This window comes from Amblyomma americanum, chromosome 1, assembly GCF_052857255.1.
Source record: "Amblyomma americanum isolate KBUSLIRL-KWMA chromosome 1, ASM5285725v1, whole genome shotgun sequence".
Taxonomy (NCBI): Eukaryota; Metazoa; Arthropoda; class Arachnida; order Ixodida; family Ixodidae; genus Amblyomma; species Amblyomma americanum.
Genome location: NC_135497.1, coordinates 239,759,510 through 239,772,499, shown reverse-complemented (window position 1 = coordinate 239,772,499; position 12,990 = coordinate 239,759,510). Strand labels below are relative to the sequence as shown.

Here is a 12,990-nt window from a genome sequence, read left to right as displayed (position 1 = left end):
CGTGACCTTGCTGTGCACCACAATCTGCCCACCGTATAGTGAGCAAAGTGCCAACCATGGCAGGTAGCAGTTAAATTAATGATTGGTCACTCGGGAAGGGCAACATAAACGGTTCAAGACCCACCGCTGGGAGCACCTGCCATCGCAGGGCAGTGGAGCACCGCGTAACCGCTGCACCACTGCGCCAAAAGGGCCACGAGGACTCCCGTGAATCTTTGAACGCAAAGTAGAGAATGACCCTCTGCATATATGGGAATTGACGCATTACACTATCGCGTCATAACCTTAAGGCGGAGCTTACATAAGTATCCCCTCCAGTTTTTTGTTACACAGCGGCTCTTTTCCCATAAAAACGTGGCTGCAGCAGAACGCATTATTTGTGATGTGGGGAGTCTTTCTGCGTAAAAAGGATGAAAGGATTGAGCATGTTTTCTCTGACTGCTGGGACGCAGTTTTTTTTTGTCTTTGACGTTGTCCAAAGGATTTTTTAGAAGGATTCTCGCTTCAGCCCTATGGCATTAGATACCTCCAGATTGAAAACGGGATTGGCGGGTCTTACGATCTTGTCATGGCTTTGGGAGAGGCCTTTGCCCGGCAGTGGGCTGATGGGAATGGCGCTTCAATCCCACCGCTGCCACCAGTTGTTGGATGGAGGGGGCGGGGAGCAGGCTCGGTGTCGCACTCTGGTGGGGCTCTGGGTCAGGAACGACGCTTGCTCCGAACACCGCCACCACCACCAGGACAGGACTGCCGACGAGTTAAAGAAGTTGGATGATGGGAGGAAGGTTACGAGTGGGTTTAATTACATTATATACATGGATAGAGATCAAAAGGAACTTCTCTCCGAGGAGAGGATCTTAAGGTAGGATCATAATGGAGGATCCCAAAATAGAACATGGATCCCAAAAATGGAGCATCCAGAAGGAGCACTAAAAGGGAGCATAATTCAATGCACTGGCCGTCCAGTTTTTATCTAATTCATCCCTAAATTCCTCAGGTTGATGTCTCCGCCAGGGTGGGAGTGGCCAAAAACGAATTATCGCGCAAAAACACGCACCACCACACACAGGGAGACGCCCTCGTTATGTGTCGAGCAAGGGAGAGAGGAGGATGCCCTCGGGTCCACGCCGACTGCGGAGGGGATGATCTCGCAGCCAGCCGAAAGATCCCTCGCACCGTCGGCACCTGCTCTTTAGATGTCAGCCGACGCGCCGGCCAAGATCGCAGGGTCGGGTCAAGAAGCTGGAAGGAGTCGCTTCGTCTTTTGCCATGCCAGCGAAGATTAGCGGACGACCTCCAGCTTGTTGCCGTATCCCCACCCTGAACGTCTTCTACCGGGAATGAGGCCACATTAGTTCCCTCAGCTTAGTCACGGACATTTGGGAAAAATAATTGGCGCTGGTTCGCTACGGCGGCGCCTCCGCTTCACTTACTTGGTTCCCGGAATCCACCCGGGCGACGCTGTCGGGTACTCCGGTCGGGAACGTGGGAGCGATTCTTATCGCGTGGCTTGGAACCATCCCGAAGCAGCTTAGTGTTGGTTTCCAACAGGTGAGCCTTGCCGACGACGACGCTAATACAGTCGGACGGATGCCCGACCCTTACAAATATTGTTTCAGAGTCTATAGACTGTCCACATAATTCTGCTTATAAAGTCTATAGGCGCTCTTTAAAGAAACAGTAGAGAACAGTCTATAAACAATTCCAATCCTATAGACAGTCTATCGAGAATCTATAGATTTATGGCCATACAGTTTTAGTAGACTGTCAATAGACAGTCTGTTGACTATGAATAGACAAAAAGAAATATCTATAGGAAGGCAATAGAGTCTACAAGAAGTCTATAGACTGTCTATGGACCATTTTTGTCAGGGGAATGTAACGGCATAGTCAGGCTGGTGACGATGATGATGATAATGATGAGTATATGAAGGAGCAGGATGGCGGTGCGTCACGCAGACCTTGACGTACGGCCAGTTAGAGAGTATTAAAAAACAATTGCAAGATATGAAATAAACTTCAGGGTCCGGCCCCTGAAACCTTAAAGGGGCCCCGAAACACATTTTCAGTGCATTGTTTTGCCTATTGGTTGCATAGAGTGAGATACAGTGATGCTATTAGCATCGGTTGTACCGCGTATACAGCGGTTTTTAATATTTTAATTAGCTCGCAAAAACAAATTCGTGGCGCTGACGGTGTCACCATGCAATGGCGGTTTTTAGCAGCGGATATGACTTCGCTTACTGGGAGCTTGATGATTGGACAAACAGTAAATATACTTCACATTGTGGTAATAACTAGAGATACGTTTGGTCAAGTTTTTGTGTTTTATATTACATTAACAAAACCAACTTGTTTGCCTTAGATAAAAGCAAAGTAAAGCAAGTAAAACAAAAATACTCCAGAGGCTCTGGCTACTTTTTGCATCGAAGGACCTTGCGCCTCTCTCTAAACATCCTACGACCTAGCAGTCAACACTTATGGCTACTCTCTATGTATCTGAGAGCGGCTTTGCGTAATCGATCCCATTGAGCCATTTCAATCTATAAGCGTTCGTTTCGGTCCCAAGGAAGGATGCGCTCTTTCACATTTAGCAGGCAGTGCGTACCGTCAGCTTGTGGAGGATCACCGGGCGGCGGCGCCAGATGGCGCCACGTTCCCGTCAACAGCGCGCGCTCCTTGCTTGCCGCGACTAACCAGCGCACTAGGATCCTTCCTTTCCTCCCTACCTTTATTCCCAATTCCTCCTCCCGGGTGCTGTGTCGTGTTCCCTTAGGGGGTAGCCAAATACCGCATCCGTAACCCCAATCCTCCAACCAACCAAGCCACCAAGCACTATGAGCGACGGGGGATGGTAGGCGGTAAGCAGTAGTGGTACGCGCTATGCTAAATGTGTCTGATATCTTGCGCAGGCTGTCACACCGTGGCCAACTTGAGTTCCACCGATTGTGGGGCTAGGGCCTACGCGTATGTAAGAGATTTCTTGACTAATCGCCAGGCCTTCCTTCGGATTGAGGGCGAGGAATACGGCCCTTACATGATGGGAACACGGGGTACCCCTCAGGGAGCGGTGTTATCACCGCTCCTGTTCAACTTAGCTATGATGCGCCTCCCAAGCCAACTGGCCCGGGTGGAAGGCATTCAACACGCGTTATATGCAGATGACATTACAATTTGGAGCACTGAGGGGAGCCTTGGGGACATGGAGGCCCGCCTTCAGCAGGCCGCTTCCATAGTCGATGCGTATGCTATGGACTGTGGGCTCCAATGTGCTCCAGCGAAATCAGAGCTTCTGCATGTCAGAGCGAACCCAAAGGATAGGACAGCAATTCACATCTCTCTGTCAGGAGGTCCTATTAGAGAGGTGGAGGAGCTCCGTATTCTGGGCCTTTTCATTCACCACAGACTCAGACCGGACTCCACCATTGTGAAACTCAAGAGAGTAGGCGAACAGGTAGGGCGTATGATCCGCCGCGTTTCCAACAAGCGGGGCGGTCTGCGAGGCAGGGACGCGCTTCGGCTCGTCTATGCCTTCGTGACTAGCCGGATCCTCTACGCCGTGCCATATCTCCGCACTACTAAGCAAGACGAGGCGCGAATAGACGCCATCATCCGCAAGGCAACTAAGCGAGCCCTGGATCTCCCGGTGGCTACCTCTAATGCCAAATTGAAGGCATTGGGGGTGCTAAACTCCTACCAGGAGCTGCGGGAGGCCCACCTCGTCAACCAATACACGCGGCTCATGCAGACGGCCCCTGGGCGCCGCCTGCTAAACCGCTTACACATCCAACACGACTGCACTCCAGAGGAGACGGAGCGTATCCCGGTACTGTGGCGCCATATGCTCTGGGTCTCCCCGCTCCCTCGTAACATGGACACCGACATACACGAAAACAGACGACAAGCGCGGGCTCGGGCTCTTGAGAGACAACACGGCTCCCGACCCGGTGTATATTATGTAGACGTAGCAGGGCCGTCGCCCACGGGATTTTACACGGCCGCTGTTGTTCACCAGGAAATGCACGTCGATGGACTCTCCTTTCGAGCCCCGAATTCTATGCGAGCCGAGGAAGTAGCGATAGCGCTTGCTGCCGCCCACGCCAATTCGAGAATCATCATTACGGACTCCCGAAAAGCATGTGATCATTACTTGGCTGGGGAGATCTCCCCCTTAGCTGCTTGCATTCTAAGACGGACTGCAGTGATCCAACACCGAAAAGAATCATTTGGGCTCCTGGCCATCAGGGCGTACGAGGTAATGAGGCCGCTGACGCGGCTGCCCGAGCGCTTATTTACCGGGCTCCTCATCCCAGCTCTTCTGGCTAGGAGACTAACCAGCCGCTGCTGCGATTCAGGGAAATAACGCATTATAGCGACAACCACCGCCTTTTCCCGGCCCCTGCCAAGGGGCTGAGTAAGACGGAGGAGCGCACTTTAAGGCGCCTGCAGACAGGTACTCTGCTCTGTCCTGCAATCTTAAAGCATTACGATCCTAACACGGATGGGCGATGCCCGCACTGTGGGGAGACCTGTGATATCTTCCACATGGTGTGGGCATGTACTCAAAATCCCCACCTCCCCCTTCCCCTACCCCTTCCAGAGAGGCATGGGAGACTGCCCTCCTCAACTGCTCCTCGCTTGAGTCCCAAAGGGCTTTGGTGAAACGGGCGAGAGACGGGGCATTGTCATGCGATGTCCCGGACTAGGGACGCCGACCATGTAGCGGAGCCACTCTGTGGCTCCCAAACTCTATTGCAGCAATTAAAAGTTTTCACCACCACCACCACCGTCGCAGTATCCCGCGCACGAGTTCGGATCCATAAGTAAGAGAACGTCACTGATCAGTGTTTCCTTCTGCGACGTCGACGTGACGATGAAGCATTGCTGGGTCAGCTGGGCGTTCAAATGGTTGTTGTAACCATGCAAACGGCGCTGCCAGCCTTGGCATGAACGAGTTAAAGAGAACAGGCAACCATGGAGTGAAAACATCCGCCACGGACTCAGAGAGGCTGTGTTGATTGGTCGCACTTAGTGTCGTCATTTGGAGAGTGAAATGGGAATGGGAAGCTGCGCGAAAATCGAGTTGAGGACGGCATTTTGTTTGCAATAACCCCCGTTCCTATGCATCGATTCTCATAATTCTTTTTGTGTCAGCATCTGTGTGGCATAAAGAATCCATTTGAAGTGCAACCGGTATCCGTTCGAGCAGTGTTTCGCAGCCCCTTTGAAAACCATTAGAGCATTTTAGTTTTCTTACGTCTATCACTGGTTGGCTGGTGCTTCTTGTGTGCATATTGTATTATCCAGTTTGCAATAAAGCGAATTAAAAACAAAGCGGCAGGGGCGTGGTGGTGGAATGCAGCGACCAGCAAAGCTGATCTGTTCGCGCTGTCGCAAATTGGTATCCCCATCGTGGCCATAAAGTCGTTTATTAATTTGTTTATTTTATTACGTCACCCGCAAATGTGACACTATAAATCTCCTGATATGCTTGCCCTCTCCGGCAGCGATATTCATACTGGCGCATCCTCCTAGCTCCTCCTGTGGTGGTGGATTTTTAAATTAGGCGGTGCGCCTTTATAAAAGTGGTCTATATGTTGTCTGTACACGTCTTATAGATTATATTGCCTTCGTACTGATATTTATTTTCTCTATTTATAGTCTATAGACGTTATATAAAAAATACTAAAAGTGCATGAATATATATCTATACATTGTGAATAGACTGTCACAGGACTTGTATTGCCTATTGTCTATTCTTAAAGATTTGTCTACAGTCAGTCTATATACTTTGCAGACAGAAGTCTGCAGCTGCCTCGGTGGCTCAGTGGTTATGGCGCTCGGCTGCTGACCCGAAAGAAGCGGGTTCGATCCCGGCCGTCGAATTTCGAAGGAGGCAAAATTCAAGGCTAGGTTGGTGAACATCAATGCATAATAGCGTATCGTAAAGGCTAGATCGATGAACATCTATGCATAGAAGCGTTTCGTGTAGGGTAGATCGGTGAACATCTATGTATAGTAGCGTATCGGATAGGTTTCGTAGTAGGTTGTCAAAAAGCACAGTGTGGACAAGACGGGCACAGGGAACGAAAGGACACGACGCAAACGAGCGCGCGAAGAATGCGATGCATTTCATGATTACCTACCAAGAACCCCCATGCTTAACGATAATCAACCTCATTTCTCCTTCGCGCGGACCTTCATAATCTGTCCTTTCCTTTGTGTCCCGTCTTGTCGCGCACCGCAACGAATTTGGACGCTTTTAGTTAGGAAGTGTCTGCGAAAATTAAATTGTTCTAACAAAGTCTCATGTAGCTCGTTCTGCGAAATTTAGAACGCTTAACTTGCGTGGCGCGGCGGTAATTGTTTCGAAATCGCTTCGCGGGTTTCTGCATAGGACGGTTTTAAAAATCCTCGTCTTCCTATATGTGGGTGTACGGAGCCAATCGGCCGACCATATCCCGTCATTCTGTGGCTGCGTCAGATAGCACGATGAGCTCATCGGGCTTTACTCTTCTCTGCAGGATCAAATTATGGGTTGGGCAACGGCAAAGTGCAGTCGTGTCCTTAAGCCCAGCTGCGACGGGGCAGGCCATGGTGCTGTTGAAGATGTACAGGGACGGCTTCATTTACTACCACGTCAGCGAGGCGGCCACCGCACCGATAAACACACAGTGCACGTCGTTTAAACTCAAGGAACTCTTCATCACGTTCCCCGATATACTGACGGAGTACAAAGTGGTGAGTACGCTCTCCGATAACAACGGCCCGACGCTGAAGGACATTGACGAACCGCCTAATGCCGGGGCCGGTTGAAGATGCCCTGTCAAGCGTGCCCAAAGTTGGGGGAGGCAGGGATCGGCCTTTATTTTCCTACAGTAGCCGTATGCTCGGCAGGATCATAATATCGCGACGACGGGAACGCGCACACTTGGGTGTCTCGGTGGGCAATCGCGGAGGTGACGGACATCCGGCACCTTAGTGGATGGATAGATGGAAGATAGTAGCGTCTCCTTTGAAGCGGGGTGGTGGCAGTTGCCTTAATGTTGGGTTTTTTTTCTTTATATTTCTTTAATTCGGTGTTAGCGGTCTATAAATTCGCTCTTCTAGCGGTCGCGCAGGGAAAAACCTAGAGAGAAGGGATACGCAGGGAGAGAGCAGAAAGGAAGTGAATCCAGATGAATTAGCTACGATGGATGGACGGATGGATGGATAAGGCTGGACCCTTTAAATCGCGCGGTGGTTCAAGCCACCCAGCCATGACCTGTGAAATTTTACTCGTCTTGGTTTTAGCCAACAATCAGATAACCGTAGCTTGGTTACTTCTACCCGCCTAAAATCTACTTTTCCTACACTGTCATTAAACTCTAATGCATTGAATAAATCAACCCCGCTGCTTTCCACTGCAGGGTGAAGCCCTTTACAAAACAGAAGCAGCGCGCACTGCGGTTGTTTCGCGAAACACTAAGCGAGGACAGTTGGAGAGCTTATTTAGGGTGAAATTCTCGGTAAATGAGTCTTTGACCCCACCTTGAGTACAAGAGAAATTTGAAGGAAACTAGCTGCCGTGACAGGCGCGTTATCTCATCTCCGACCACCACTTTATTTATTCCGAGGGACTGTTTAGCTCTGCTTATATCTATGATGTAATAGCGTTAATGGCTCCCTTGAGCGGGCTGGGGAACTTTGCATATTACTTCGCAGACAAGCCCACTGTCGGGCAAGGCAGGCAAGGCCTTTCTTAAACCAAGTCAAACGTACATGCATCGAGGGCTTACGGATAGCGTGTCTGACACTCAGCTTAAGAGGTCACAGGCTCGATTCCCTTCTAGTTACCTCAATTTTCTAAACTACTTTACACACTGTTCAATACACTGTTCAATTCCTCATCTATTGTGATGTCAGAAACTTTGACCAAACCCGATTTTCTCGACACACCATCGCCAACTACGACGAGGGGTTCTCCACCGAACAGAACCCCTCTAACACATTCGCGCTAAAATCTGAGCTCCTTATAAACCATATGCTGTTCGCTGTAAATATGAAGTGTTGTAAGTTATTGCGACAAACGATGACTAAGCTGAAATTAGAAAAATAACTAGGCGCCCAGGTAGTAGAATTGGGTGCCTGTCTTGAATATGCGACGTGCTCTCCTACGCTCCAGGGCGAAACACGGATCCGTATCGCCTTTTGCTGCTTTTAATTTCTCTTTTAGCGGACTGCAACTACAGCAACAAAAGGGGATACATTGTCGACGTGCAATAATGATGCGTGGCTACTTCCTGTTGGTTTCTTAGCATTTGCGAAACACTCTCGCTTGAGCGTGCCATCTATTGTAAATGAGTGTAAGTGGAGCTAGTGAGGAGTTTAAAAAAAATGAGAATCTATTCTCTAAACATACAGTGAATGCTAATGTATACCAGAGTTAGTTACAACGAGCTTATTTTTACGCGTGTGCAATGATCTATTTTTAACACGATAGCGCTAAAGGCACCGTTACGTAGAAGTCCGGTGTTGGCGGCGGCGTCGTTGTGAGCGAAAAATAGGGTATAGTGTAAGGTGGCCCATGTGGCCAACCCCCTGAGAAGTAACTTATGTCTGCCATCTACACAACCTGCCCACCGGATTGTGGGCATACTGTCCTCCGTGGCAGGTGGATGTTAAATTAATGATTGATTGCGATAGATTGCTCGGGAAGAGCAACTTGAGTGTCACTATTAAGCCCCACTGGTTGCAGCGTCTGCCATCGCCCGACAGTGGCGCATCGCTTAACCGCTGCACCAGTGAGGAAGGCGTTTTGTGAGCACTCACAGGGATCTTTGAGTGTAAGGTTGAGGATGACCAATTCTGCATATATTTGCATTAACTCATTAACGCTATCTTGTCATATCGTTAAGACGGAGCGTGTCACCTCCAATTTTTCTCGTAGTCATTGTCATGTTGTGGGTTATTTAGAAATGTCAGTATTGATATCGTAGGTTTATTTGTAGGCAGAGCTAATTCTGAATGATTTTGAGCATTTTAATGCTGTATAACTGACATCGTTTATTTTGCTTCATTTTTCCCCATTGCACAACATAGCCTGCTCAACAGCGTGGGTGCACGTCTGCATTCCTTATTTAGAGATTGCGAGAGACATTGTGTAAGCCCGGTTTCAGCCCTCGAACGTTGCACTACCTTCCATAAAAATTAAACGTTGCTTTTTGAGAGAGATGGCTCGCACTACCAACAAGACAACTTGTGCAAATTTTTCTGCCATTCTTAATCTAGCATGTTCGTGGAATGCTGGGTGAGTAATCGTGAAAACAGGGCGTGAAAACCGCACTGGGCGTTGCAAACAAATTTTGCGGTCTCTGTCTGTTTGCCTATCTTATCTATTTATACTATCTAATGCCACCTGGTGTTGGACGAGTACGGCGCCGAGGCCGATGTTGCTGGTGCCGATGATGACCGGTGCCAGCCTCTTCATCAAAGTGCGCAAGAACAGGGGTTGTTTGCAGTAGTCTGCGCAGCTCGGCAAAAGCCCCCTGTGGCTCGGCGGCCCACACGAACTGTGTATCAACGCGCGTGAGGTGGTACAGGGGTGCGGCAATCTCGGAAATGTCGGATATGAAGCGGCAGTAGTATGCACACAGACCCAGAAAGCGTTGGACACTTTTCTTGCTTGTAGGAACGGGAGAATCAGGGACAGCAGCAGTGTTCTCGGGGTTGCCATTGGAACTCACAAGATGACCAAGAACCTTCTACTCTTTGTACCCAAAGTGGCACTTCTCGGGCTTGCGCGTTAAGTCGGCTGACCGGAGGGCATCTAATACTGTGAGCAGGCGTTCAAGGTGTTCGGCAAAGGTTTCGACAAACACGACGACATCATCGAGATAAACCAAACAAGTTTGCCATTTGAATCCAGCGAGAACTGTATCCATCATGCGCTGGAAAGTTGCCTGCGCTGAACAGAGCCCAAGAGGCAGCACTTTAAATTCGTACAGCCCGTCGGGGGTAACGAAAGCTGTTTTTTCGGTGTCCCGCTCGTCGACCTCTATCTGCCAGTACCGGCTCTTTAAGTAAATTGAGGAGAAGTACTGGACACGATGAAGTCTTTCGAGCGAGTAGTTGATACGGGTCAGCGGTATAGACGTCTTTTTCAGTGATGTTCAGCTTTCGATAACCAACACAGAAGCGGAAGGTCCCATCCTTTTTCTTCACCAGCACGACAGGTGACGACCACGGGTTGCTTGAAGGGTGAATGATTCCATCAGAAAGCATCTCCTTCACCTGCGTTTGGATCGCGTCACGTTCCGTCGGTTAGATACGGTACGGCTGCTGGAGGATGGGGCGGGCATCGTCGGGCGTAATGATGCGGTGCTTCAGAAGGCCGTCAAAGGACGGGCGCACAGGTCCAACAGCTTCAAACGCGAAACATTCAGAAATCTCCGCTAAGGGGTCAGTGAATGCGATCGCAGTAGCACGAAAAAGATGCCGGGGTTCGTCAGTGAAGTTAGCCACCAGGAGCTCAGACCGGCGGTCGCGTAGATGGATGAGGCTTCGCGCTGAGCAGGTGCCGTGGGTGATTAAAAGGGAGAGGTTGACTTCGGCGAGAGCTGTGGCGTCACTCTGTCCATCGCAGTAAACACTCACAAAAACACTGGCACGTGGCGGAATCCAAACACTGTCGGCTGAAATGCGAAGAGCGGCGCGGCGTTGATTGTCCTCTGTGTAAAGATCTGCTTTCTCGGTCGAAAATGTGACAGTGCGCTTTCGGAGGTCATTAACAGCTGTGTCCTCCCGGAGAAAATCAACGGCAAGGATACAGTCACGGGAGCAGTCGGGTAGAACTAGGCAGCTGACGACAAATGTAGAGCTGCGAATCTGGACCCTTGCCGTGCACAGGCCAAGCGGAGTTGCTACGTGTCCGCCAATCGTGCGGATATGCGTGCCAGACCACGGCGTCATTACTTTTTTAAGAAGCGCCGCTAGCTTTCCGCTTAAAATCGATAAATCAGCGCCAGTGTCCACCAAAGCGCTAATCTTATAGCCGTCGAGGAGCGCGGGTGTATCCAGCGAGAATCCATTTTCGAGTTCAGGAACTGCTGTCGGCGCCTTTAAGCCACGGTCGGTAGCTGTTCGAGCTCTCGGGGGGTCTTGTTCACATCGGCTGCCAGCGGCCTCGCCCCCGGAGATCGCTGACTAGTTTTCCCGGCGGGGCTTGGCGACCGTCGCTGCGCCATCCAGGAGGAGCTTTGGGGCTGCGTCGAAGGTCGGCGTGTAGACGGAGATCGGGACCGCCGCTGGAAAATTGTCGCCATGCGCTGCTGCGACACGTAGTCCTCTATCTGCCGGGATCGGTGACCTAATGAGGGGGGGGGGGCAGATCATGTAGACGGGAAACTCGTGCAGTCCAAGGTGTCAATATGGGCAAGCCGCGCGCTCTCTCGCGCTGAAACAACCTATTATAATACGAAAAAGTAATGCCTCGCCGGCATTACAATGCATCAAGCGTCTAGCCCGATGGAGCCTCCGTCTCCATGAATTCAACCACACTATTGTGCACAAATCTGGCGAGACGCACGCAGACGCGTACTCGCGCACACCCGTCGGGTTAGCCGATGAGAGCATGGAGGACGAGAGTTGTTTTCTTGGAGTTGTCAGCGACTTAGACTTAATGACCCGACAGCGACCTGACCCAGACCTGCGACCTGTCATTATCTGGAGAACCGAGCTGCTTACGTACATTGACAGTTTTCTGAGAACCTGCCTGCCTTCTGCCTCCGGAACGGCATTTTGTTTAACGATAACTCCAGCATTGGTGACCGAGCCCACCTCCTCGTCGTGCCGGCAGACCTCCGCGCCGATGTTCTTTTCGCTTGCCAGGATGAACCCACCTCCGGCCACTTTGGCTTTGCACGCACACTTATTGCACGAGTGCGCCAGCCGTATTATTGGTCCATGCTTTCTGACGCCGTCCAATGTTACGTCAGAGGCTGCCGCGAATGCCAACGTCGTAAGGCGCCACCTCTCAAGTCCGCGGGTGTGCTACAACCTCTTGAACCACCTCGGACTTCGTTTGATCAAGTCGGCATTGATCTTCGAGGCCCATTTCCTTTGTCACAGGCTGGTCACAAATGGATTATAGTCGCGACTGACTACTTAACAAGGTATGCGGAAACTAAGGCGGTGCCGCGCGGCACGTCACCTGAGATCGCCCAGTTTTTTATGCTGCAAATCGTGTTACGTCATGGTGCACCGTCCCACGTAATCACTGATCAAGGCATGGCGTTTACGGCGCAGCTCGTACGCGACGTGTTTGAGCTCAGTCACACGAGCCATCGCAAAACCGCTGCCTATCACCCACAGACGAACGGGCTCACAGGGAGATTTAACGAAACAATCTCCGACATGATCGCAATGTACATAGACCGGCAGCACGAAACCTGGGACGAGATTCTCCCATACGTCACATACGCCTACAACACGGCCACCCAAGAGACCACCCGCTTTACACCATTTCGTCTGGTCTACGGACGTGACGTTCAGACGATGCTGGATGCCATGCTTCCGTGCTGCACTGATGACCACCCGCTCATGCCAGACGCCGAGCAGTTCGCTCAGCGCGCCGAGGAAGCACGTCAACAGGCCCGTATTCACATTCCGCGGCATCAGGGCACGGATGTGCGCCGCTACAACCTCCGTCATCGGCACGTCACATACCATCTGGTGACCAAGTTTGTGTGTGCACCCCGGTACATCGCCCAGGATTGTCTGAAAAAAATTATGCAGTGGCTTAGCTCTGGTTAAGCCTGGATATACAAGCGAAAAGGTTCAGTTATGCTTGGTTTGACATCATGGTTATGCTTCGTAGCTTAGCTGGTATTGTATACATTGTTTATATATAGGCGTAGGCTTGGTAGCTCTATGGCATATGTTTACGAGTTAGACACAGAAGCGACAGTATTAAACTTCTTTATTTATTATGCTGCACGTTTAGCTTTGGCT

At 50.6% G+C, this 12,990-nt stretch overlaps 1 protein-coding gene across 2 annotated transcripts in view; it reads left to right on the top strand.

Moving 5' to 3' along the window:
- LOC144114817 (uncharacterized) overlaps nucleotides 1-12,990 on the top strand; it is a 37,795-nt gene that overhangs the window by 11,377 nt on the left and 13,428 nt on the right. For both annotated transcript variants that reach the window (XM_077648796.1, XM_077648795.1), the window contains exon 2: nucleotides 6,525-6,741. In XM_077648796.1, coding sequence (XP_077504922.1) covers nucleotides 6,525-6,741 — 217 coding nt within the window. The remainder of the gene's footprint in view (nucleotides 1-6,524; nucleotides 6,742-12,990) is intronic.